The sequence below is a fragment of the Theropithecus gelada genome, chromosome 2 (genome assembly GCF_003255815.1).
Source record: "Theropithecus gelada isolate Dixy chromosome 2, Tgel_1.0, whole genome shotgun sequence".
Classification (NCBI taxonomy): Eukaryota; Metazoa; Chordata; class Mammalia; order Primates; family Cercopithecidae; genus Theropithecus; species Theropithecus gelada.
Window position 1 is genome coordinate 52,456,059 of NC_037669.1, and position 27,483 is coordinate 52,483,541.

General features: G+C 37.6%; 1 protein-coding gene across 7 annotated transcripts in view; it reads right to left on the reverse strand.

The window, feature by feature from the left end:
* Positions 1-27,483, reverse strand: part of PPARG (peroxisome proliferator activated receptor gamma) — a 147,769-nt gene that overhangs the window by 70,486 nt on the left and 49,800 nt on the right. The window contains exon 1 of one of the 7 annotated variants that reach the window (XM_025377451.1): positions 14,179-14,383. The exons of the other annotated variants lie outside the window; for them this stretch is intronic. Coding sequence (XP_025233236.1) covers positions 14,179-14,260 — 82 coding nt within the window. The 5' untranslated portion in view covers positions 14,261-14,383. Of the gene's footprint in view, positions 1-14,178; positions 14,384-27,483 lie in introns of those variants that run through there. 7 annotated transcript variants of the gene reach the window in all.

Here is a 27,483-nt window from a genome sequence, read left to right on the forward strand (position 1 = left end):
TTCATAAAAATTAACTCAAAATGGAACATAGATCTAAATGTAAAGTACAAAACTATGAAACTCCTTGAAGATAATATAGGAGAAAACCTAGATAACTTTGAGCACAGATATGACTTTTTAGATACACCACCAAAGACATGAACCATGAAATAATTGATTATCTGGACTTCATTAAAATTAAAATGCAAAACAGTGTCAAGAGAATGAGAAAACAAGCCACAGATGGGGAAAATGTATCTGTATAAAGCATATCTGATAAAGCAGAGGTTCCCAACCTCCAGGTCTGGACTAGTACCAGTCCATGGCCTGGGAGGAATCAGGCTGCACAGCAGGTGAGCTGCTGATGAGCAAGAATTACAGCCTGAGCTCCACCTCCTGTCAGATCAGTGGTGGCATTAGATTCTCACAGGACCACAAACCCTACTGTGAACCGTGCATGCAAGGGATCTAGGTTGCACACCGTATGAGAATCTAATACCTGATGATCTGAGGTGGATCAGTTTCATCCTGAAACCATTCCTGCCCCACCCCAGTTCATGGAAAAATTGTCTTCCATGAAACTGGTCCCTGGTGCCAAAAAGGTTGGGGACTACTGTGATAAAGAACTGTTATCCTAAATATACAAAGAACACTTAGAACTCAATAATAAGAAAATGAACAACCCTGTTTAAAAAATGAGCAAAATATCTGACTAGACACTTCATCCAAGAAGATATACAGATGGCATGTGAAAATGTGAAAAGATCTTCAACATCACATGTCATTAGAGCATTGCAAACTAAAACAAGAAGGTAGCACTACAAATAGAATGGCCAAAATCTAAAACAGTAACAACACCAAATGTTGATGAGAATGTGGAGCAACAGAAACTCTCATTCTTTGCTGCTGAATGGTACAGCCACTTTGGAAGACAGTGTGGCCATTTCTCATAAAACTAAACATATTCTTACCATATGATCTAGTAATCACACTCCTTCGTAGCTATACAGATCAACTGAAAACTTAAGTCCACAAAAAATCCACACACAGCATCTCTATTCATAATTGCCAAAACTTGGAAGCACTAAGACACCCTTCAGTAGTTGAGTGGATAAACTATGGCTCATCCAAACAACGAAATATTATTCAGTGCTGCAAAGAAATGAGTTATCAAGCCACGGAAAGACACGGAAGAACCTTAAGTGCATACTGGTAAGAGAAATAAGTCAATCTGAAAAGGCCACATACTGTATGGTTCCAACGACATGATATTCTGGGAAGGGCAAAATCGTCAAGACAGGAAAAAGATCACTGGTAGTCAGAAGTTAGGGGGAGAACAGAATGAACAGGTGGATCCCAGAGGATTTTTAGGTCAGTGAAAATATTCTGTATGACACTACAATGGTGGATATGTGTCCTTATACATTTGTCCAAACCCAGACAATGTACAACACCAAGAGTGAATCTTAGACTATGGACTTTGAGCGATAATGATGTGTCAATGGGGGTTTACTGATTGTAACAAGTGTACCACTTGGGTGCAGGATGTTGATAGTGGGGGAGACTGTGCATGGTGGGGGACAGGAAGTATATAGGAATTCTTTGTACTTTCTGCTCAATTTTGCTCTGAACCTAAAACTGCCCTAAAAAATAAAGTTATTAATTAAAAAAATAAAAAAAGAGAAGAATGGTGTTTAGATCAGAAAAAAGAAGCTGGAATGTTTTTCCCAGCTAGCTCCCCCTTCACGTTTTGGTTTTGGCTTTGGCTTTGTAGTGATAGGGGAATGAAAACAGGGGAGAGGAGAGGAAAAGGAAAAATGAAAGGAAAGATCCAGAGGAGTGTGTAATGACTCAGAAAGGAGGGAGCCACCGCAGATCTGCCAGAGTACCGTTTCCCTGCTGCCCACCCTCAAACACTATAAAGGACTTCCTACAACTGGGAAAAGACAGATGGGGTCAGGGTTTTAAATCATACTTTACTACTGAAGGTCCTCTAGTAGCTTGGCATTACCATAGGGGGAAAGCCACTTTCTTACTCAGAGTTGTTTAGTCTGGCAATACCATGTGATACTCTATGCTCTTTTGAAATTATATTTTCAATGTACTGTGTCAAGCACTCCTAATGGGAAGACAAGGGTCTTAAGCTAAATAGATATTGAGAACAAAAGTGTCAAAACAGATACAGCCAGATCACTAGTGGTTGTGAGCTGATTTGAAGATTTTCACTAGTTATACTACACAGTATCTTAACATGTATTACAATATGATATTAAAGTATACATAATAGACACTTTTCAAACTTTTAATCTTTCTCCTGAGCACTATAAAAAATATTCTAGGCTAGGTACAGTGTCTCACGCCTGTAATCCCAGCACTTTGGGAGGCCAAGGTGGGAGGATTACTTGAGCCTAAGAGTTCAAGATCAGCCTAGACAACATAGTGAGATCCTGTCTCTATAAAAAGTTTTTTAAAATTAGCTGGGTGTGGTGATGTGCTGTGGTCCCAGCTACTCGAAGAGGCTGAGGTGGGAGGATCACTTGAGCCCAGGAGGTTGAGGCTGCAGTGAGCCATGATCCAGCCTGGAGACAAAGTGAGACCCTGTCTCAAAAACCACCACCACCACAACAAACTATATGAAAGCATTTGATATAATTCAACATTCACTCATAATATTTTTAAAAATAAAAAATCTCTTAGGAAGGAGAGGGAACTTCGTTAGTCTGCTAAAGAATACCTATAAAAACCAAACAAATAAACAAACAAAAATCCTAGAGTGGCCATCATACCTGATGGTGAAATATTTAAAGCTTTTCTCCTGAGATCAGCAACAAGGTAATGATACTATCATTACTTCTTCTCACCACTGTACTGGAGATCCATCCAATGCAACAAAGGAAAAAGACACAGAAGAATTGGAAAAGACGAAATAAAACTAAAACTAACATTTCTTACAGATGACATGACCGTGTTTTTTGGTTGCTGTTTCTTTCTTTTTTTTTTTTTTTTTTGAGATGGAGTCTCACTTTGTTGCCCAGGCTGGAGTGCAGTGGCATTATCTTAGCTCACTCCAACGTCTGCCTCTGGGGTTCAAGCAATTCTCCTGCCTCAGCCTCCCAAGTAGCTGGGATTACAGGGGCGTGCCACCATGCCTGGCTAATTTTTTGTATTAATTACAAAAAAATGTAGAGACAGGGTTTCACTATGTTGGCCAGGCTGGTCTCAAACTCCTGAGCTCAAGTGATCCACCCACCTTGGCCTCCCAAAGTTCTGGGATTACAGGCATGAGCTACCATGTCGGGCAGACTGTGTTTTTAAAAATCCACAAACAACTCCATTACAGTTAATAAAATAATTTAGCAAAGTTGCTGGGTACAAAGTCAACATTCAAAAACCAATTATATTTCTATAAGCTAGCAACAAGTAGAATGTGAAATTTAAAAATTCTTTTTGCAACAGCATCAAAACAATCAAATATCTAGGGGAAAAAAATCTAACAAAATATGTTTAAGATCTCTATAATGAAAACCCAAAAATACTACTTCAAAAAATTAAAGAAGAAATAAGTGAAAGGATAGTCCATGTTCATGGATTGAAGGACTCAATATTGTAAAGTTTTCAATTATTTCCCAATTTATCTATAGATTCAGAACAATTCCAATAAAAATCCCAGCACTTATGTGTGGTAACTGATATGCTGAGTCTAAAATTTGTAAGGAAATTCAAAAGGCCAAGTGGCAAGGCAATCTTGAAGGGGAAGAGCAATGCTGGAGGATTTATACTACCAGATATCAAACTATTTATAAAGTTACAGTACTTAAGGCAATCTTAATTGGTGCAAAAATACAATGCAATAGAAGAGTAAGTCCAGAATAAATCCCAGACCTATATGGTTACCTGGTTTATGACAAAAATGTCACTGCTGGGGAGTGGGGAAAGGATGATCTTTTCAATAAACGAAGTAGGTCAATTGGATATCCACATGGAAAGAGATAAACCATTACCTTACAAAATATGCAAAAATCAATTCTGTGTGGATTACGGATCTAAATGTGAAACATAAAACCAGAAAACTTTTAAAATAAAAACTAACACACTTTATTAACCCTGGAGGAGGCAAAGCTTTCTTCAAAAGGATATAAAAAGCACTTACTGTAAAAGAAAAATCTAGTATATTAGACTACATTGATTAGAAATGTCTGCTTATTAAGTAAATGGAAAACCACACAGAGTAAGAGAAGATATTTACAATACATGTATCTGACGAGGTATGCTTTAGAACATTTACCTAAAGTACTCAATATAAAAATGTGTGAAAGACTTGAACAGGTACTTTACAAGAAAGGATAGCCAAATGGACAACAAACACTTTTTAAAGTGCTTAACTTTTTAGACATCAGAAAAGGGGAGATTAAAATTAGAATATGATACCAACACACCCATCAGAATGGCTAACGTGAAAAAGACAGAGAATGCCAAGTACCAGTGATGGTGTGGAAGAGCTACAACACTCATACACTTCTGGTACAAGTATAGATTCCTAGAGCCCTGTTCAGAACTGTTGGCAACATCTCCTGAAGCTCAACATACTCTATTATTGGCTGAACCATATAGTTACCAGAAATGCATACGCTCCTTCACTAAGAGACCTATAGGACAATGTTCATAGCAGTACTATTTGCAGTACTGAAACCCATCTGAATGCCCATCAACAGTAGGATAAATATGTTGTGATACATTTATACAATGAAACACTATACAGTAATGAGAATGAAGTACAATTACATTCAATAGTGTGATTAATCTCACAAACAAATGCTAAGCAAAAGAATCCAGACACAAAAGAGTAAACTATGTATAATTCTATTTACATAAAATTCAAAACCGGGCAAAACTTATCAATGAGTGAGAAACAGAATAGTCATAGGGCTTCTGGACTGCCGGTATTGTTCTGTTTTTTTTTTTTCTTTTTTTTGTCTGGGTGCTAATTTCACAAGTATGTTCACTTGTGAAAATGATTTGGACATTTTTCTCCACGTATATTATACTTCAATAAAAGAGTTAATTAAGAGACGATGTTCCATATGGGGTCCTAGGAGTGGGGGATGACAGAAGGAAACATGCAGACAAACCAAATAAGCAAAAACTCTTCCAGTTGTGTTAAAAGGACTGTCATAGAATTTTAGGACATTCACTTAAAACTTATTCAATTCAGAACTCATCAAACAGTATTAAGGCCAGCCATAGTGGCTCACACCTGTAAACCCAGCACTTTGCGGGGCTAAGATGGGAGGACTACTTGAGGCCAAGAGTTCGAAACCAGTCTGGGCAACACAGCCAGACGGTGTCTCTACAAAAAAATAACAAAAAGAGCAAAAAGAAAAAAGGAAAAACTGTATTAAAATTATTCTTTTTTAAAAACCAATACAAGCATTTTAATAAACTATCCGTTTTTGTAACCAGCTTCCTTGCACAATGAAGGCTAAATACATATTCAACTAAGGACTTCAAATCAGTGTAAATGGTGGAAATAAAAATTCAAAGGGTGTACATTTTATCTAAAAGATTGAAGTAGGCCAGGCACAGTGGCTTACATCTGTAAACCCAGCACTTTGAAAAGTGCAGGCAGGCGGATCACTTGAGATCAGGAGTTTGAGACCAGCCTGCCAACATGGTGAAACCCTGTCTCTACTAAAAATACTAAATTAGCCAGGCGTGGTGGTGGATGCCTCTAATCCCAGCTACTTGGGAGGCTGAGGCAGGAGGATTGCTTGAACCCAGGGGGCAGAGGTTGCAGTGAGCTGAGATGGTGCCACTGCACTCCAGCCTGGGTGACAGAGTGAGCCTCTGTCTCAAAATAAATAAATAAATAATAAAAAAAGAATCAGTAAGTAGTAAAAGTTTTGTTTTTGCTTTAGAACTGATATATTTGGCTTGTATATAAGACCTATTCTGCTTTACAAGGACACTGTATTTTAAACAATGCAGGAATTTTTTTCCTAAATTCTGAGGCCTACGTCAAGAGTGTCTTGTGTTTGGGAAGTTACTATGTTTGGATCAGCTGAGTAGTCTTTTGAGGCATTCCATTTAAATGAAATAACGTTAGCAGGTTAAATCCATTCAAGCTACCCATTTTTAAATTACGCTTTCTTTGTATCAACAATCTATTTTATAAACCTTGCTTCTTAGAAGTTACCATTATAATTTACTAAAGTGTTTCTCTTTTCCAAACTTCCTCATTTTAGTTTTCTTTGGCATTTTTCTTTCTCTATATCTTCAGCTCAGTAAATGTTCAATCAGTAATCTAAAACCTCAAATCAAGATAGCTAATCACCTAATACTATGTGCAAGGTGTTTTTTAGGCCTCACAAGAAACACATAGTATTGTGGTTCTTGAGAAGCTTACAAAGGTGAGAGATGTTTAGTAGCAGAAGGAAGTACAGAGACCATACTTGTGATAGAGATAGTAAGTACTTTAGAAATTTGGAAAAGAAAGACACTAACATGTCCTGAAATAATCAGGGATAGCTTTCCGGTAGACATGGGATCTGAATTATGTGGAGCCATTGGGATGGTTAAGATTTGGATAGTCATTCGTATTGAAATCCCAAGAAAAAGGTACATGTCCCTGTTATCAACATGCCCCTTATATTACATGATATTGCTTAAGAAATAATACTACGTGTATATAAGAGCAAAGTGTATATAAGATGAGATTTTGTATGTGGCATATACCTGAAAATTGAGTTGGTTTCTCCTAACTGTTTATATATCTTGGGTAACTGTGGCTAGAAATGTGGCTGTATCAACGGCAAACAGATCTCTTTGTAAATGGCAAAGACTTTTGTGTAAATCTGGCCATCCCAATATCAAACTCGCTTTGGCTCTTATTAGTATCATATTTTAATCCACTAAGCAAACTTGTTCAATCTATCTAATAGGTCTATAATGTTATTTACAAAACTAAAGGCAAGGCTTTAGGTAAAGTGTAGACAATAGTAAGATAACATCCAGTGATCTTAAATCAATCATACTTAATTGCTAATGCAAGCAAAATAATAAGAATAATGAGAATATTTTACTTTTTCCTAAATATCTGACTTAAAAGACCCAAGGGGAGACATTATGTCTCTATTAACTTCCATTTTAAAGATAAGAAGACAGAACTGACATGCTTGGCACCTATTACATATCAGGCAATTAATACATTAAGTGCTTCATATACTAGATATTAGCTAATTAAATAAGCTATTCTTTTTTAAACATTGCTAGCAAATAAGTGTTCTGGAGGTTCAAATGAATAATGAAAATATCAAAAGGTGGGTAGATTTGCAGAAGAAGCCAGGGATTTGGGTAACTCACAAACAAATGATGTTAAAAGTAATATTCAAATGATATTCAATGAATGTTATTCAAACTAATGGAGGGACATGGTGCAAACTAACTAACAGATAATTCAAAACATATTTGTGCCTGGTTTGTAGCACATCCAGTACTTGGTTTGTTTGTATTAGCATTGGTTTTAGAATAATATTTAACATACACTAAAATTTTGTTTTTATTTGCTAAATATATTCCAGTCTCTGACCTTGGAGGAGATCAGCTTGGTATTAATAAGTCAACAAGACCTGATTATACTTATTATGTGCTTGACATTTGTGGAATATAGAATAAAACATGGATCTTTTCTTCAGTGACTATATGATTTGGCTTAGGGAATATACAAAACAGGAAATAATACCAGACAGTTCTAACTCAGGGTTAAATTGTGTGATAGAAGTCATAAATGTTAGAGGATTCTATTCTTTCATTTAGCAAGTATTAATGAGCACTACTATTCAGGTATTTGGAATACATCAGTGGGTGAACAAACTAGACAAAGATCTCTGCCTTCATGCGGTTAACATTCCAGGGAGATGAAGCAGACAAGCAATACATACAATCCATCAATAAATTACATGGCATGTTAGAAGATGATAAACACTTTCTAAATAGGAAATTGTAGAGTAGAAGAGGAAGGGAAACGGGGAGGAGAGGTAATTCCCCTGTCTTAGGATGGGGAAGGCCAAGGTCACCCTCACTCGAAGGTAAGATTTGAGCCAAGATCATAGGGAGTTGACAGAGGTAGCCCAGAGGATGCCAGAGGAAGAGGGTCCTGGACAGGAACAAGAGCTAGGGCAGGTGCACGAAGGTAGGAGAGCATCTGGAATGTGGGAGGAACAGCAAGGAGGCCAGCATGCTTGGAGCAGAGTGGGTGGAAGAGAGAGAGAAGGAGAGAGAGAGGACCAGAGGGGTCAGTTGGGGTGGGGCAGGGCGGTAAGGGCCAGACTTGGGCTTTTGTTACAAGTGAAATGGGGAACCACTGCAGGGCTGTGGGTGGAGTGACGAATCTGACTCACATTTGAGCATTATCCCTGTGGGTGACTGGTTGAGACTAGGCTGTTGTGAGGTTAGGATGGAAGCTGAAAACACCATCAAGAGACTAGTATCCAGGCACAGACGGTGTCCTGGACTGGGCTGAAGGCAGTGGAAGAGGCAGAAGAGAGATATTCTGAACACATTTTCAGTTTAGAGGAGAGAGGGAGCAATGAACAGCAATGCATTCAGAGAATGCTTCACTGAGTAGAGGTTACTTGAAGCTGACCTTGAAGGACAGGGAGGATTTGAAAAGGTGGAAGAATTAGGAAAGGCATTTCAGGACATACTAGGCTTGGAGCAAGGGTGGGTCAGGCTTACTCTTGGAACAAAGAGATTAGTGTGAACAGAGCAAGGCAGGCCAATACCTGGAATGTGGTGAAAATAAGGTAAAATATATAAAGTATGCCTGGATTATAAAGAACTTTGAAAGACAGGGAAAAAGTATCTAGATTTCATAACATTCACTATGGTGCCTTGAAAATAGGCACTCAATAAATATTATTAGACTGATAATAAAGATAGGCATTTTAGGACCATTGGCAGTTTGCACTGGATGACAATGTTTCTCATTTAGAAGGTCAGCTAAAAGGCCATATAAAAACCTGGCATGAGGTGATGAGGAATAATTTCCTCGTAGGCAATTAACAGTTGACTGTTTTAAATCTGCTTTGCAGTGTTAACCACAAGTGCCACTCACCACTTGTGGGAACCTCGATCTTGTGTTGGCAATCCCTTGCTCAAATAAAAATTAAACAGTTTAAAACACTGTGTACTCAAATAGCCACGTGATCTTGATTCTGAGGTTGTAAGAGTTGGATGGCAGTTGCTATCAGTTACATGTGCAATTTCTTCGTCTCTAAATTAGTTACAGGTGCAAAACTGCATTTACCAAAAACAAAACAAAACAAAACATACAAAAAACAAACAAAAAAATACAATCTGGTAAAACTTTACAGAAACTTAATTCCATTCAAACAAGTCTAATTCATTATCACCTATATTTTCACAAATATTCAGCACTAGTAGATGGATATGAAGCATTTACTGGACAACCTCTAGTGCCTATTTTAAGCGTCCAAAGGGAGCTAACAGGACAGAAGTTCTGTATCACTTTTGTTGATCTCAGATAATGAAGAAATTTACTTTGCTCAGATTTCCTCTGTCTCAAGGAATATGTACCTAACAAAAGAGCTATGAAGATTTTAGAAATTTTCCCAGGGTTATCCAAACAGAGTTATAAGTGAGAATGCTGACAAAAATAGTAATATATGACAACCTCTATGAGAGGTATAAAATTGTTTTTCATTTAATGACCCATGTTTTATGCTGCAATTGGCAGATTAAATGGATAGTTGCTGTCAGGGAGCTTTCAAGACAAGTTGTATTCTTAGAGATAGTAGGAAAATAAAATTAAAAATGAAACCCTGTATTTTCTTGTAAACAGCTAATGTAAATGATATTTCTTTGGGGTGTTTCCTATAATTCATAATTTTGGAGGAAAATATGAGACAAATGACAGTTTTCAGAAAAACAGTGATTTTCAGAGTCTAGACATCTACAAAATCTGCAAAGTACTGCTGATGAAAAAAGAGGTTAATCAGAGTTAAGTCAGAAAAAAATGATAAAGCTAGAGCCACACTCAGAAAAAAATTAATACAGACAATAGTAATATTCAAGAAAAAGGACTTGAATTCTAATTACATGTGAAATTATGGAAATCAGGGGCAGGCTGCGATGGCTCACGCCTGTAATCCCAGCACTCTGGGAGGTTGAGGCAGGAGAATTCCTTGAGCCCAGGAGTTCAAGACCAGACTGGGCAATATGGCAAAATCCTGTCTCTACAAAAATTACAAAAATTTGCTGGATGTGGTGAGGTACGCCTGTAGTCCCAGCTACTAGTGAGGCTGAGATGGGAGGATCACTTGAGCCCAGGGAGGTTGAGGCTGTGGTGAGCTGTGATTATCATGCCTCTGCACTCCAGTCTGGGTGACAGAGTGAGGCTCTGTCTCTCTCTCTCTCTCTCTCTCACACACACACACACACACACACAAAAGAGCTGTGTCAATAACTCAAATCTTTTCTGGACTTCTACTTTAGTGTATGAAAAACATCATAATCTAAGTTTCTCAATGCCTCTGAGAAGAAAACATGTAATTGTCACTCTTATTTAGGCCAAAAGAATAATTTCAATTTCTTCATAGACAAATATTTAAGAAAGTGGGAGATAATTTCATCATTTGAAAAAATTAGACACGAAGATACTTTCTCTAAGTTTGATCATCTCCTTCTCAAAACATGCACAGGAGATCATGCAGATGCCCCACTTCATTCATATAACTGCCTCTTACTCTTGTGCAATAAAGAGTTCTGCAGTTATTGTTTTTCCATATTCCTTAAAATTTAGGTGTTTTTTTTGAGATGGAGTCTCGCTCTGTCGCCCAGGCTGGAGTGCAGTGGCGCAATCTCAGCTCACTACAACCTCTGCCTCCCGGGTTCATGCCATTCTCCTGCCTTAGCCTCCCGAATAGCTGGGACTACAGGCGACCGCCACCAAGCCTGGCTAATTTTTTGTGTTTTTAGTAAAGACGGGGTTTCACCGTGTTAGCCAGGATGGTCTTGACCTCCTGACCTTGTGATCCGCCCGCCTCGGCCTCCCAAAATGCTGGGATTACAGGCATAAGCCACCACGCCCAGTCTTTTCTTTTCTTTTCTTTTCTTTTTTAAATCAGAGCCTTCTATTCTAGCCACAAGTGATTAATGCTACAAGGCTAAAGCAATAAATTCCATACAGGGCTTTAGATCTACTTTCACAAGTATTATGTCATTTAATCCTCCCGTTAATCCTGTGTATTGTTAATATATGTGGAAACAGAAGGCCAGAGAAGAAAAATGGCATGCTTAAATTCACACAGCAAATATGTGGCCAAGATAGGATTGGTCCTTATATTTCCTGGTACTACATGGGTCCCTTTAAACTTCTGGAAAGGTGAAAATTTTAATTATCTAAATGTTTCTGAATATATAGTTGCCTGGAGTTATGTAACCACAGATTAAGTATCCCTCAATAAAAATGGCGTACAATCACTCACTCACTCCTATCTCAGGAGAGACTCATTTTGACGGATTGTCTATTGCAGCATTTATCATGTCTCTAAGGCATATTTCCATTGCTCAATCAGCTCCAAAGGACAAGTGTGTCATCATCTTTCAAGGCTCTGGTGCAACAACTTAAAATTGTAGAATTCACACAGGACTAAGTCTGGCACTCAAAGCAGGAGGCATATTCAGCTTGAGCTTGTGGAAGCTTCCCTTCAATCTCGCCAATTTTTACTGGTGGAAATGGTTTCAGAGCCAGCATGAGGTTACTTGGGGTTGCTTAAGGAGCTCTTGATAAAAAAAAGAAAGGGGAGCAATATAAAGGGGTTACAGCAACGATGGAGCCTTGGAAAAAGCATGGAAGTCCTCTTTGGGCATAAAGTGTAGTGGAGATTTTTAATCTCTTTTTTTTTTTTTTTTTTTGAGACGGAGTCTCGCTCTGTCGCCCAGGCTGGAGTGCAGTGGCCGGATCTCGGCTCACTGCAAGCTCCGCCTCCCGGGTTTACGCCATTCTCCTGCCTCAGCCTCCCGAGTAGCTGGGACTACAGGTGCCCACCACCTCGCCCGGCTAGTTTTTTGTATTTTTTAGTAGAGATAGGGTTTCACCATGTTAGCCAGGATGGTCTCGATCTCCTGACCTCGTGATCTGCCCGTCTCGGCCTCCCAAAGTGCTGGGATTACAGGCTTGAGCCACCGCGCCTGGCCTAATCTCTTGAATATAACCAATCTACCTGGATATCTGAGTCATTCACACGAAATGTGCCACTTTTTCTTAATAGCAGTACCCAACTATTTGCAACACTCCCAATTTCACTTTGCCTATGATCAGGAGGAAGCACGTAAGAGGACTACTGTACCCAGGCCAAATACCTCATCTCCCCAGTATTCAACACTGCTAGCCTCGGCTAATAATGATCATATATCTAATTTATTTGTAAGTCTGTCTGTTTTGGAAGAGGTGGAGCAATTATTTAAAGGTCATTTACAAAATACAGTAGGAGTAACAATCATAGGTCTTTGGCCTTTAGGAACTCACATTTTTAACAGAGAAACAGTGCTTATGAAGAAGGAGTAGCCAGAGACCCTGTAAGAAAAGGGTTAAATTATTGGTACAAAATATCATGTTTTAATTGCTAATAATTTCATTCTGTACCATGTTAATTAGGAAGAAAAGTACTGGATCATTCTTTTAGAGGAAATTGAGACTCAAAAAAATTAAACTCAGGGTAAATTCAAAGCATGAAGTTAGAGATTAGCACAGAATGAAAACTAACTTGAATCACATAACCATCCCTTACCACAAATAGTATTTGCCTCTCAGTTAACCTATTTTGTTGATATTTGTTGTACTGCATTCTAGACACGTTCTTTGAAAATAGACAAAACTATCAAATTTTGACTCAAGAACTATTTCACAGTATAGCCAGGACATTCTGCCCTGAGGCAGGCTAAATTAATAACTGAAGAAAGATAGCAACAATGTTTTTGGCTTGCAGAAAAACAGAATAACAGCACTTTAAGGAAAAAAACAAAACTCCTAGTTAAGAGGCTTAGATGACAGAAATACATGTTGAAACAAATTACTGTAATAAAATAAAACAGTATTTCAGGAAACATTTCTTACTAATTTTTAAAAAGCTTTATATTTTTAAAATGATGACTAATATGTTCAAACTTCAGGCTTCCAGGAAAACGAAAAGGTTAAAATCTATTTCAGCAATTAAGTGACTTAATTTTAATGCTGTAGCACCTATATTATAAAACATGAATCACACTAGTTAACAATCTATTTTTACGTAGCATCTGAGAAGAGAAAAATAAAATGAATAGAAATAAAGACATCAATATGAGACAAAACAAAACAGAAAAAGCGGTGCTAAGAAACTCCAGTAGAAGGAGCTGTAGAAATGGAGAACTTACATTTTGCAATGGCCAAGAAAGAAATATTGAAAAGGAGGTATCTGATTCTGACACACCTGAAGAGAAGTAATAGGTAGTCACTTACAATAGGCATTTACTGTTTGAGGAACCTCATTTTCTTTATGCATAAAATATGATGCTTGGAACAGATCTTTTTCAAGGTTCCGACAATCCATTCTGCAATGTATTGGGCACTATGCTAGGAGGCATCCTCAGAAATCTAATAAAGAGCATCACTTGGTCCCATACTCTGGTAAATTACAATTCTTTGGGAGAGCTAAAGTGCCCACACAGTATCTAGATTTCAAAGTAGAACAGAAAAGAACTGAGAGTACTTCAAGAGGAACAAAAGCGCTGCAAGAGGGAAAAAAACCATTATGAGAGATCTCTAACATACAAGATGAAAAGAGGAAAAAGTGACCCTTCAAGTCTAAAAAGCCCTTATGAATTCTTGGGAAATCTATGCAAACTCAGGAAATAAAAATGAACAGGATTGTTTTTGGATATAACTATACCGTTAGCGCTTAAAATTCAGGAAACGGGAGCCATGCACAGAGATAAAATACAGATTAGGTTAGGTTTCCTTTTTTAAGGATCTGAATATGTTTTTAAGTGAATGCGATAGCAGCGAGCTAAGCATTAAAATACTGGAGTGTACACATGATAGTATTAAAACAAACATAACTTGGAAGACAAACTACAAGAGCAATTTTACCCTTACATAAATGCCCCCACGTCCCCAATAGCCATATCTGGAAGGAACTTTACCTTGTGATATGTTTGCAGACAGTGTATCAGTGAAGGAATCGCTTTCTGGGTCAATAGGAGAATCTCCCAGAGTTTCACCCATAACAGCATGGAATAGGGGTTTGCTGTAATTCACACTGATATTTTGTCTATATCTAGCAAAAGATCAATCCGTTAAAAGAAAAAGACTTGAAGTAACAGAATTTGTGAATACACCCATGAGTCAAGACATCAGTTTCCAAATATTTGGGAGAGATGGGAATAAACACAGAAAGGACTGGGCTTGAATTGGCTGGCACTGTCCTGTTAGGAGCCAGCTGTGACAAAAAGTTGTGTCATAATGTTGTTCACTGCTTTGGCAAGACTTGGTACATTACAGGGAAAATATTGCCACACTGTCTCGCCAGTGACCCACATGTTCAGTGTCTTGTGAGGGGCATGAACTATACTGTATTTAGAATTATCAGAGCAGAGACTGTCCAATATCTACTTGCATTTCTAATTGTCGTAAAATTCACATCAATTCCTTCTTAAATGGAAAACTTTAAATCTCTTGCTTATGAAATACCAGAAAGCTTATTTGGGCAAAGTTTTCTTTCAATGTCTATTCCTGGTTGAATCTCTAATCATGTGATTTGAAGAAAATTTTGGAATTCAAATACATATCCATAGTTTAAACGTTGGTATTAGCATGCTACTGAAATGTTGTATTCCTAAGGTACTTGTTCTGCTGATTTGTGAAGCCCAAAATGATACTGACTGCTATCCAAATTCTGTAAAATTAAATAGTTGAGAGAATGAAGAAGGGTTTGATATGGTTTCGATTTAAATATCGGGTTTGCTTTCTTAAAAACTTCAGCTTATCCATCAATAGCAACTACAGCAATGTTACATCAGCTGATGTTTGAACATCAATTGATGTTTAAATGATAAGTGCTATGTCATAATGAAAAAATGGAGTTCTCTGTGAGAAGAGTAACACATCACCAGAAAAAAATAGACTTACGCTGTTAGGTTGGCGAGGAATTGTGGTCGGTTTTGTAATCAGGAAAAAGCTGGCTTCTTGCTCAAGGCCTTTGCCCTTTTTGGCAAGGAGAGACACTAGCTGTGCCAAATTACTGATGTGGGAGCAGGTCTTGTCACATGAGTGGCCTACTAGAATCACAGTGACTTTGCGGACTTTCAAAGATGTCCCCACACAGGGCAGTATATGAGAAGGCAATTAATTCTCTGAATTATATTTATCCTGATATTCCCTGAGTAAAATAAATATATATCTGGTTAATCTATATTGAGTAACTATTCATTCTTCAAGGGGACTAGTAAAAGTGTCCCTGTCAATCATGGTGCAAGAGCTTGATGGGGAAATGCTGGCTGGCTCTGAACAGCACAGAATAAAGTGGGGAGTTGGGCAACTGTGCCATTAAGCCCCAAAACATCTTTATTAAAGCAATCCAAGTTAAAGCAAAACTTGGGTTTGCTAATTTGTCCAAATGACTGCAGTGATTACGGTTGTGTAAAATTAGTCTTCTCTATATTCAGTTGAATTCTCAATAAAGGCGCTTCTCCTTCCCTCCCCATGCTTGGAAATTTACTTATACTACAAAGTAATCCAGACACAATGGTACAATATTTAAGGATATGACTGAATCGAACTCCAGTCCTATACCAGTCTCTGTTACTCTTTGGCAACATACAGATGCAGTCTTTCCACCTGTCCTCAAAGGGAATCACTTCTGGACTCTTCACCTACTGCTACTTCTATTCTCTTTTTTCTCAGACACCATTTAACTTCTGAGTCTACTGGGTAGTGAGGTCTTCTAAGCCTCTAATAGTTCCCATACTGTGCTTTAGCTTCTGAAACATAAGATTATATATTTTAACAGTTTATTATTCCATAGCATCAGAATCTGGTAACACCTACTCCTATAGCACCCACCACATTCTGACATTCCTTCTTACCCCAGACTATGTTTTACTTGAAAGCAAAAACCTGTCTTACTCATTGTATTTCATGCATTTGTTTGTTCAACAAATATTAATTGCCAATATAATATGTGGCAAGCCTAAAGCTAGGTGCTAGGCATACAATGATGAACAAAATGGATGTGTCAAAAAACAGTCAATTAGCAAAAACTACAATTTTAATAAACACAGAGCCTGCCACATAGCAGCTCAGTAAATGTTGCTTACACTTTTGGCAGCATACACAAACCAAGCAACACACAAAGCATCCCTACATTACTAACAAAACAGTTATACAATGTGGATTAATCATATTTTATGTTAATGATAGTCACACTGCAGTGCTAGATCACTTACAAAATAACTTGCTCACATGGACATTCAAATGAATGAAAATAAAGATGGATGAGCCAATCTCATCTGTATCTCATTATGTATCTGTTTTGTCTTTAGATACTGAAAAGACTTATTTTTACATTTATCCATCCCATCATTCATCAAATACCTACTAAGCACCAGGTACTGATCTAGGCTTAGGCAGTAAATAATAAGCCAAGGTGTCTATACTTAATGAGTTCACATGTAACTATATCAAAATTATCCAAATATACTTAAAAGAGTGTTCTTCTCATTTGCTTAAACCTGAAGGTCAGTTGGCATGCACTGATATCAGAAATAATATATTTGTTTAAGTAGAGTCATTACTATCAGTAAACAGTGTATGATCATCAGATAATTTATAAGACATGCATGTGACTATCCCTGTCTTCAAAGCCTTAAGATTCCCCCAGTGTCCTGCCCTTTAAAATATTGATTGGAAGGATATTATAACCAGATACATAAAAGACCATGCTGGTGATTTACATAAGATCTTAGAACTTTAGATCTTGCCTAGGGTGCTCTGCACACCAATGGGTTGTCAGCACTGTGCACATCAATGCAGCAGTCTATTGCTATTCATCCTATGGACAGTCCCCTTGCAGGATAGTCCTTGGTGATGTTACAGAGTGAGGACGAGTGGTGAAAGGCCACTTTCCTTATGCACTAGGTATTCCTTCTGTTGAGGGATGTAGGGTTCTATGCAATGTAGAGGTTGAGAAGAGGGCCATCTCTCCTAGGACTTTGGAGACAGAAGGGTATGGATGTGACTTTGAGTATACCACCACAGCCTCAGCAGAAGAAAGAATGGGGATAATGAGGAATTATTCTATAATGAGGAGGATGAAAAGCTAACTGTACTCCAGTTCATGACATTTGAAAAAACTGACCGTTTGGTATTAGAGAAAGCTACTCTTCAACATTTAGTCTTCAATATTACTTCACAGAATCTGTCTTACGCTAAAAGAATCTGAATATTGCTCAGTCAAAAAAACTCTCCACACTTTGGTACTTTTAGGAGAAGGCAATTCAACCAATAAAAGCTGTGAATGATTCAATAACAAAAAGTAAGGAAAGGTCTAAAAATCTATAGTTAATAAAATCATGATATTGAACCTATATAGTTATTTTTAGCATTATTTGGTGTTGGGATGACTTACATAAAATATTCCCATAATATAGAATATTAAATATTTTGGGGCTGTATTATTCTTGAAAGCTAATGAAAACTTTGCTCTTTTTTGCTATAAATTTGGAATTTATTCTCTAGAATAAATTTGAATTTTTAAAATTGCTTAAATTGCTTTTTCTTTTATGTGAAACAAGCTATGTCAGTATTGGTATAAAATTGTATTTACAGTATTTTTTTCTTTTGCTGTAACCTCATTTTAAAATCTGCTTCATTTAATTCTGTAAGTGCTACTATCACTTATGCTAGCTTCTAAAAGGTTAGGAGTTTATATTTCATTGTATCCCTAGAACCTAGCACAGAGTCTCTGGTTGGCATTAAAACACACATATTGTTTTTGTTGATGATGAGAGTAATGAAAGAACAGCACATCCATATCATATGTATCATTCAAGGAGGAGTTTAGAGACCTAATGAAATGATAATAGCATCCATTTTCTTCTTGTTCCAATTAAGATGTAAATTTCTGGATGATGCTCCAGTGGAAGCCAGATAATTGCTAACAAGCAGTATGACCACCCAAGCTCATTTCTCCCCCCACCCAAAAGAATGGCTGCCTTTTCCTAGTGCAATTAAGATTGGCTTGGAACCTTATTTTCAAGTAGTGGTTGCATCAGTTCAGGGTTTCTTCATAGTCACAGGGGAGATACAATATGGGAGAAATGCTGGGCCAATGAGACACTCCTTTGAGAAGAACAAATAATCCTGTATCCTGGATGTAAATTTCATCACAACTATCACAGCGAGCTGGATATTCCCATAAAAGCAGACAAAGGAAGGTCAATGTTCAATGCATCTGTGCCACTTTTTGAAAATTTTTTAAATTAAAAAAAATCTTGATGGGGGTCTTGCTATGTTGCCCAGGCTAGTCTCCAACTCCTGGGCTCAAGTGATCCCCCTGCCTCAGCCTCCAGAGTAGCTAGGACTTCAGATGCTCACCACCACACTCAGCTGTGTCATTTTCTTTTTTTTGAGACAGGGTCTCACTCTGTCCCTCAGGCTTGGGTACAGTGGCACAATCTAGGCTCAATGCAAACTACCTCCACCTCCCAGGTTCAAGACATTCTCCTGCCTCAGTCTCCCGTGTGTCATTTTTTTGAAAGGCGAATCCATTCTTCTTTAACCAAAAACTGTAATTTTGTTCAGATTTTCAAAAGTAATATATTTTACGGACATAATTATATTAAACAACTATATTGTTTTGATTTAAAGAAAAATAATGCTGCTGGGTGCAATGGTTCACACCTGTAATCCTGGCACTCTGGGTGGCTGAGGGAAGAGGATCCCTTGAGCCCAGGAGTTGGAGACCAGCCTGGGCAACAGAGTGAGACCCTGTCTCTACAAAAAAACCAAAAAAATTGGCCAGGCATGGTGGCATGTGCCTGTAGTGTCAGTTACTTGAGAGACTGAGGCAGGAGGGCTGCTTGAGCCCAGGAGACCGAGGTGCAGTGAGCTGTAATTGCATCACTGCACTCCAGCCTGGGTGACAGAGTGAGACCCTGTCTTAAGAAAAAAGAAGCCAACAACTCCAGTAAATGTGTATTTGGTATCAAAAAAAAAGGTCTTCTTAACTTGGAAGCAGTAGAAAAGAACACTGACATTGGAGCCAGAAAGCCTAGGTTTTAGGTTCTTGCCTGGGCTCAGTCACAAATTTACTGTGTCAACTCTTTGGGTCCACATTTCTTATCTCTAGAATCAGAAAAAGGCCTTTTCACAAAACAGAATAATTCTTAAGGTCCTTTTGAGTTTTAATGTTGAGACACTGAATAATATGATTGTAATTCATTTATTTAAAATTTAATGGAAATCCTCCACATTGTACATTTATTCACGTTCCAATCCTGAGTTACTATTTCCTTTTCATACCTGACTCATACATGGGTGACAGTATAAAAGGCACTTTCATCTGAAAAAAGCGTCTGATGGTAAATTAAAAGTCTCAAAAGGAAAGAACCAACCGAAAACTTCCTTTTCTGCCCCCCTTCAAAAATTAACTTGCCTCCAATATCTGAAAAAGAGCCTAACCTGTCTAACCACTTTCTAGGGATCAACTAAACACTTTTCAAATTACTCTAAGTTTGAACCAAAGACCTTTTGGTAACTTGTCGTTGCATGTAATATCTGAAATTCTCTAGTAAGCTGTTTTCTAGCATAGTGAAATACCATGAGCTATATTATCAACTGACACATTTTCATGTTGTGGGAAACCTAAACCTCTAAAACATGCATCTTTTTCAGTTTTCAGATTTTATCAATGAATTTTTCAAGATCAGTTATATGGAGGTTTATTGGGTAGCACATCCTGTCACTGGTGAAGCACACTGGGAATTCACAAAGGTTCTACAGCAAGCGTAGAGCCGTGGAGCTGCACTCAGGTTCAGCTGGTGTGACTTACCAGTTCTGTGACTGTACTAAAGGAAATTTATGGACTGTTGAAATCACGGGCTCACGAAACTTAATAAGAGGGAGATTAGCATATTCCAACTCTTAATTTTTGATATAAGAAAAATGAGTTCCAGAGGAATGAAATGATTTGCCCAAAGCATGACCTAGATAAATTAGCAGCAGAGTTTGGGCTAGAAATCAGGTTTCTCGATTCCCAGTCCAAAGCTCCAAACGGTGCTCTATCTCATTAAAATAATGCAGTAAGATGTTCAAATCAATTCTTCAGGTCAATGATCCTTAATGCCAACAGTCATCGTGGAAGTCATCAGCATGAAAGCATTTTTCTATGATGAATCACTTAATGTGGAGGAATTACCTATGAAAATGTCATTGTTCACCACAGAGTTTAGATATGGTGCTCTCTATAAAGTACTCAATCATGACGTGGTAATTAAAATTTGATAATATTTGAACGTCAGTTCAGAGTCATTTTGCTGACAAATGTTCTCTTGCCTCATTCACAGATTCTTCGTGAGTCATCCCAGCATGCTGGGGTTCTTCTGGTATGACGTTTTTGTTTCAACTGACAAAGTTCCTTGCTCTTATGAAAATGATCACATTACTATTTGAAAATTTCTACGTCGAGGTAATAATACTCTAAAAAAAAAAACACCTTGGAGCTGTATAGTGTTTTTATTTCGTTTGAAACTCTCAACAATGCTGGGAGGTTATTCAAAGCAAAAGAAGAAAATAATAACAACTATTGAATAGGGTTTCAATGTGGAACCAGGTAATAGTTTTTGGCAGTAAAGCTTTGAGTAATTTGTCTTTATTCAAAACGAATAAACAGTCAAACAGACCTGGGTTTGCATTCAAGCCTTGTTACGTCTCTGTGTTGTTATCCTTTCGGAGTTGTGAGAATTAGAGATGATTTAAATAAATCAATGCCTGGAACAGAGTAGGCTCTCAAAATTATATTATGAATTCTTATAACCAAATCTTTCAATCTCATACATGACACTTTAGTAAAGCAATAAGAGCAGTCATCAAGCAACACTCTTCCAGCTCTTATGTTAAAAGGAGCTACATAAATATGTTTCAGGAAGAGGTGGTATACAGAGTATGGAATCTTCAAAAACAAGTACAACTTTTTAAAGTTCACTTAGCAGAAGTAGACATATTTTCTTCATAACAAATAGAGATTTGACTGAAAATAAAATGTAACTGTGAAATCAGTACATAATAAACTTAATTTTGATGGTAATTGAACCACAGGCAGCACAGAGTATATTTTATGTTTATTTTCCAGTAAGATTCATCAGTCCATTAATAGTAGATTAGTTCATTCTAAAAGTTTGTCTCTAACAATCTTTATTAGGCACATTATAAATTCTGTCCCAATCTAGAACTTTACATTTGAACTTATAGAATACATCTTAATGCAGCATTAGTAAAAGTAAGACGACTTGAAAATATAAACTAGCTTTAAGTAAGTTTCAGATTCCACATTTATTGAGTGCCTACTCTGTCAGGGGCTGTGCTAAGTCTTTTAAACTATAAAAATTTGTCTAGACTTTATAAAAATTCTGTGAGATTGGCTGGGCAGGTGGTTCACACCTGTAATCCCAGAACTTTGGGAGGCCGAAGTGGGTGGATCACCTGAGGTCAGGAGTTTGAGATCAGCCTGGCCAACATGGCGAAACCCTGTCTCTACTAAAAATATAAAAATGAGCTGGGTGTGGTGGTACGTGCTTGTAACCCCAGCTACTCAGGAGGCTGAGGCACGAGAAGTGCTTGAAGTTGGGAGGCGGAGGTTGTAGTGAGTTGAGTTTGTCCCACTGCACTCCAGCCTGGGTGACAGAGCAAGATTCTGTCTCAAAAATAAAAATAAAAATTCTATGAGATTGAATGGTAGCCCCATTTCACAAAAAGCAAACAAGCTCAGAAAGAATGAGGATGATGTTATGACTAGATGATGGGCTGCTAAATACCGAGCAATATAGTTAAGTATCACCTAACTAAGAAAAGAGTAATAAATAAGACTGAGCCTCAATTCTCAAGCCATTTCCCTACTTTTAGTAAAGAGGATAAGACAAGTACAATGCACTCTAACGTACGAGTAGGTGGCTTGAGAGAAGTGTAAACAATCATGACCATTACTGGAGTAATTTCTGTTGAGCTATGTATTCTGCCTCTACTGTAGTACTCGCCACTGACTTGAGGCACTCAACTCTGCGAAGTCATTTACTATCACCACTTTACAGATAAAGAAATTGAGTTTTGAGATCACATAGCTAGTAAGAGGCAGAGAAGGGATTTAAACCAGATGCAATGGAGTACGAAAGATGTTCAGAGATGAACAGAGCCCTTCTGACTGGGCATGGAGATGGAAGGAATCCAAAAAGGCTTCAGGAAAGACAGGAAATTTGAGATGAGCCTAAAAGATAGAGAAGCTTTGGATGGCAGGAGCAAGGAAAGGGAACAGAGTGAAGAAAGGCAAGACTGAACCAAGAGAGAAGAGTGAGAATGAATTAGGGAATGAGAATCCACAGTATTGGGCACCTGTGGGATGTGTTGGGATAGAAATTTCCAAGGGCTACTAGGCAGTGAATTCAGATCAACACAGGGAGCCAAAAACAACAAACGTGTCTTAGACCTACTGTTTAAGGCTGGCAGAGTTGTGTGCGCACATCATTAAATAATACTGTATGTGTGTAGGATAGGATAAAAGAAATCTCTTTAGTAAAGATACTGAATTTCAAATGAAGTACAATACAGTTTATATATGTTAAATCTTTGTATTTGAAAGCTTGGTGGTTTTTAAAAACACTAGAGTGTTTTCTAGTCTTTATATCTTCTTTCCTCAAAGGAAACATTTTTATTTTCCTTGAAGGAAAGAATACACTGTTGCTTTTCTATCTGAAAAGGTAGGGTTTTTTTGTTTAAAACAAAACAAAACAAAACACCTTTCATTATTGTAGAACCAACCTGCGTTCATTGTTAAAAATTAGAAAATACAGACTGGTAAAAACATAATCATTATATTTCCACTACCAGAGATAACCAATATTGAACTCTTAATGTTTATGTATCTGGGTCTTTTTCTGGGCATATGTATGATCATGTGTATACAGAGATACATAAGCATGTACATATATACATATATACACAGCACGTGTATTCTTTAATCAAAATGAGATATGGTACTTCCTGGTAGTCCTCTGCTTTTTAAAGTCAATAATCTCCATCTTTTCATTTAATTACATTTTCATTTCAAGCAATACCCAGTCCATATTCACATTTCCCCAGTTGACCCCAAATGTTCTTTACAATTGGTTTGTTCCTAACCCTAATCTAATCCAGTATGATGAAATGCATTTGGCTGTATGTTCATAAGCCTTTTTAAATCTAGCATGACTACCCCTTCCCCTTAATTTTAAGGCCACTGACTAATTGAAGAGGTCAGGCCAGTTATCAGGTAGAATGTCTTAACTTCTGAATTTATCTGGTTGTTTTCTTGTTGTATCATTTAGGTTGATTCTCTATCCCCTGTGTTTCCTACATACTATATCCAAGGACTTCTGGATTCAAGTTAAACATTTTAGGCTTGAATACACCATAGGGGATGTGTACTTCCTATTCCATCACATCAGAAGACATAATGTATGACTGACCATCAGCCATGGTAAAATCTATCACTGAGTTAGAATGGTGATATGTCTCATCTCTCCATTGTACAGTTACTTTTTCTCCTTCAATTAGACAGTAATCAGTGCAATGTTACTTTGGTATTATAAGGATGTTCAGCTTCATTAATCATTCACCTAAAGGGGTAACAAACTTTATCATGTTTTCCTGAATCAATACTTGGAGTTTATGAAATGAAGTTTTTCTAATTCCACCACTCTTTCCACATTTATTAGTAGGAATTTTTTTTTCTTTTTTTGAGACAGGGTCTTGCTCTGTCGCCCAGGCTGGAGTGCAGCAGTGCGATCACAGCTCACCGCAACCTCTGCCTCCCAGGCTCAAGTGATTCTCCCACCTCAGCCTCCTGAGTAGCTGAGACCACAGGCATGTACCACCATGCTCAACTTTCTGTATGTTTTTGTAGAGATGGGGTTTTGCCATGTTGCCCAGGCTGGTGTTGAATTTCTGGGATCAAGTGATCTGTCCACCTTGGCCTCCCAAGGTGCTGGGATTACAGGCATGAGCCACTGTACCCAGACAGCAGGCACTCTTTGACAAGGAAGATCTTTCCTTCAGCAACTAAAGCCATGTAATTACCCTGAAATATAGTTCCTACAAGAAAGGAAGACTGCCTGTTTAATTTGTTCTCTTTTATTAAAAAGGTATGTATCTTCAAGACCAAACTTTCTTAGGCACATCTCTTTCCTCACATCATAAAACACTTACATATCTAAGTTTTTCTTTTTTCAGCTATTTTTAGAGAATTTTATTTCAACTTCACTTTTCTCCATTTTCCTTGGCCCTATGGACAGTTAACGGGACACCCACCCCATGGTTCTTCAAATATCTAATCTTTTTTTTTTTTTTTTTTGAGACGGAGTCTGGCTCTGTTGCCCAGGCTGGAGTGCAGTGGCACAGTCTCAGCTCACTGCAACCTCCACATCCCGGGTTCAAGCGATTCTTCTGCCTCAGCCTCCCGAGTAGCTGGGACTACAGGCAAGTGTCACAATGCCTGGCTAATTTCTGTATTTTTAGTAGAGATGGGGTTTCACCATATTGGCCAGGCTGGTCTTGAACTCCTGACCTTGTGATCCGTCCGCCTCGGCCTCCTAAAGTGCTGGGATTACACGTGTGAGCCACCGTGCCCAGGCATCTAATCCTTTTCACTGCATATACAAAACCACTTAACAACCACTAATAATATAACTTATGCTTTGGTTTTACCCAACAATTTCCACTAACAGAGATTTTCAGTGTTTAGCAGGTAGTTATTCCTAAATTACAGGGCATAGTTAGAATACAAACTTAACTGGTTCTTCCAAAGTTATGTTGTATGTCTGCATAGCTTTAGGAAAAGAGTCCAAGATTCCCGACAGGTTTGTGGACTAATAAACCACATTCTAATCATCTAGTTTGTTCTTTATACTCCTGGAGTGCTTTTCTTTAGCTACCTCTAGGAAGTAAGATGTTACGTTTTTATTTTTAAAAACATGAGCTCTATTTTAATAAACTTTTCATTTGAAACATTTGGAAACATTTTATTGAAACACAGAGGGAAGGAGGGGATGATGAAAACTTGGATCAGAAATAACTTTTACCACTCTAAATTAAGCACCTCTCTCCTGCCATAAAAATAAAAATAAAATTGAGACTTAATTCAGTCCTCCTCCTAATTATGTTTTTGTTATCTATTGCACACAGTCAGATGAATAGCTCAAAATGCCTACAGTAACTCTGGGCAAGTTGACAAATATCCTACACATTGAAATGAGAAGAGGGAAGGAGGCCAGATTGCTTAATTGTTACTTGGGAATTCAAGGAGGTGGACAAGCCAAAATCTGTATTGAGATCCAAAGAGCACAACTCTTTCCTTAGGCAGCAGGAGAAAACAATGGGCCAGGTTCTCATTCTGTGTAATCTCATAGGCTGGTTCCATTGTATAGCCCATTGTTTCTTCCATGTACTGCCTGAAGGGGAAGTATATTGTTATCTATGGGACAGCTTCCATAAGAGAGTTACATAGGATGAGAAGATAGCCTCTGGGAGATTAATGAATGATGGGGATCCAGTCTCGTATGGAACTTTCAGATCAACACTTTGAGAACTGTGTACCTGCAAGACTTATGCAGGAAGGTCAGGAAGCTTGTGTGAGCAAGAATTAGTGAGACAAGCAATATGCCACATATGCCATGGTAAATAAAGGGGCTTTGTTAGAGTATTTGAGGGAGGGGGAATCACTAGGAGGTAGAGATTCAGAGATAACAGAAATGTGAGGATGGGAGTGTCATGTGTGCAAGAAATCCTAGAGAACATTTAAACTAACACCCTCTTTACAGATGGGGAAACCAAGGCACAAAGATGTTAAGTGACTTGCCCAAGGCCTTGTCCAAGTAGAGTCAGTGACAAAGTCAAAGCTAGAATCCACGACACTGTAGTTACTGGATCCATTCTTTGGTTCCACTAAAAGTATTTTTTCAGCTGTGTCTTCTGACCTTGGAAGGGTCAAGGGAGAAAATATCTAATACCTAAATATTCTCAGGAGATCTGTAAGTCTTTATAAAAGGCTTTAAAACAGCATTATTGATGTATATTTTACATAGCATAAAGTTCACCATTTTGAATGTGCAATTCAATGAATTTTAGTAAATTTACCAAGTTTTGCAACCATCACCATAAATCAGTTTTAGAACATTTTTATCACCTAGTAAGATCTGTCATGCTGATTTACAATCAAACACCAATTCCTACCCCCAATCCCAAACAACTATTAATCTATTATACTCTGCCTCTATAGATTTGCTTCTTTTATTAGACATTTCAGATAAATGGAATCATATGAATCATATAATATATGGTCTCATGTGTCTGGTTTTTTTTTTCACTTAGCAGAATGTTTTGGAGGTTGAGTCTGGAGGTTCAGGTTGTGGCATGTGTCAGCGGTTCATGCCTGTTTATTGCTGAATTGCCTAGATTAGGCTGCGTATTGATATAGCACATTTTGTTGGTCCATTCAGCTGATGGACATTTAGATTGTTTCTGATTTTTGAGGAAAAGTTTTAAATTCTGTTTTCAATTTTACCTTAATTTTAATGACATACAGTGTGTAAGAATTCATATTTTAGATTATCTGTATGATTTTATAACTGAATACAGACAAGCAGTTTCAGTGCCACAGTGTCTACCTGTGATTTCATTGGTGCCCAACATTACCACTTTAGTTGTCTAAGGTTAGTGAAAGAAGAAGAAAGGTAAACTTTTAATACATAATTGATTCACCTGAGTTAACTGAAGTTCAAACTAGATCCAGTAATGCTGTAGAAAGGAATGTTTCATAGGAGAGTTGAAAAAGAAAAAAGTCTTGGAAAAATTTAATCAGAAATGTCATTAAGCAGCAAAAGGCGTTGAATCCCCAAAGGTATATGCTATAGCAGTCATCTCCATATTTGTACTTTTAATGTTAAGGGCTTTACAACTTATTTTAAAATTTATTTTGGTTGTATAAATATATAAGAACTATAAACATAGTTTACAACTTGGTTTACATATATTTACGGTACATTTAATAAAATTTATGTGAACACTGAGAATCATAAGAAATTTTTTCCTTGAAGTCTGCGCTGTACTCAAGCAATTGTAAGAGATACATATAGTAATAAAATAACTGAAACAGAACTTAAATTCTGTCCTAATATAAATAAAGACAAAAGAGGAGACACAACCTG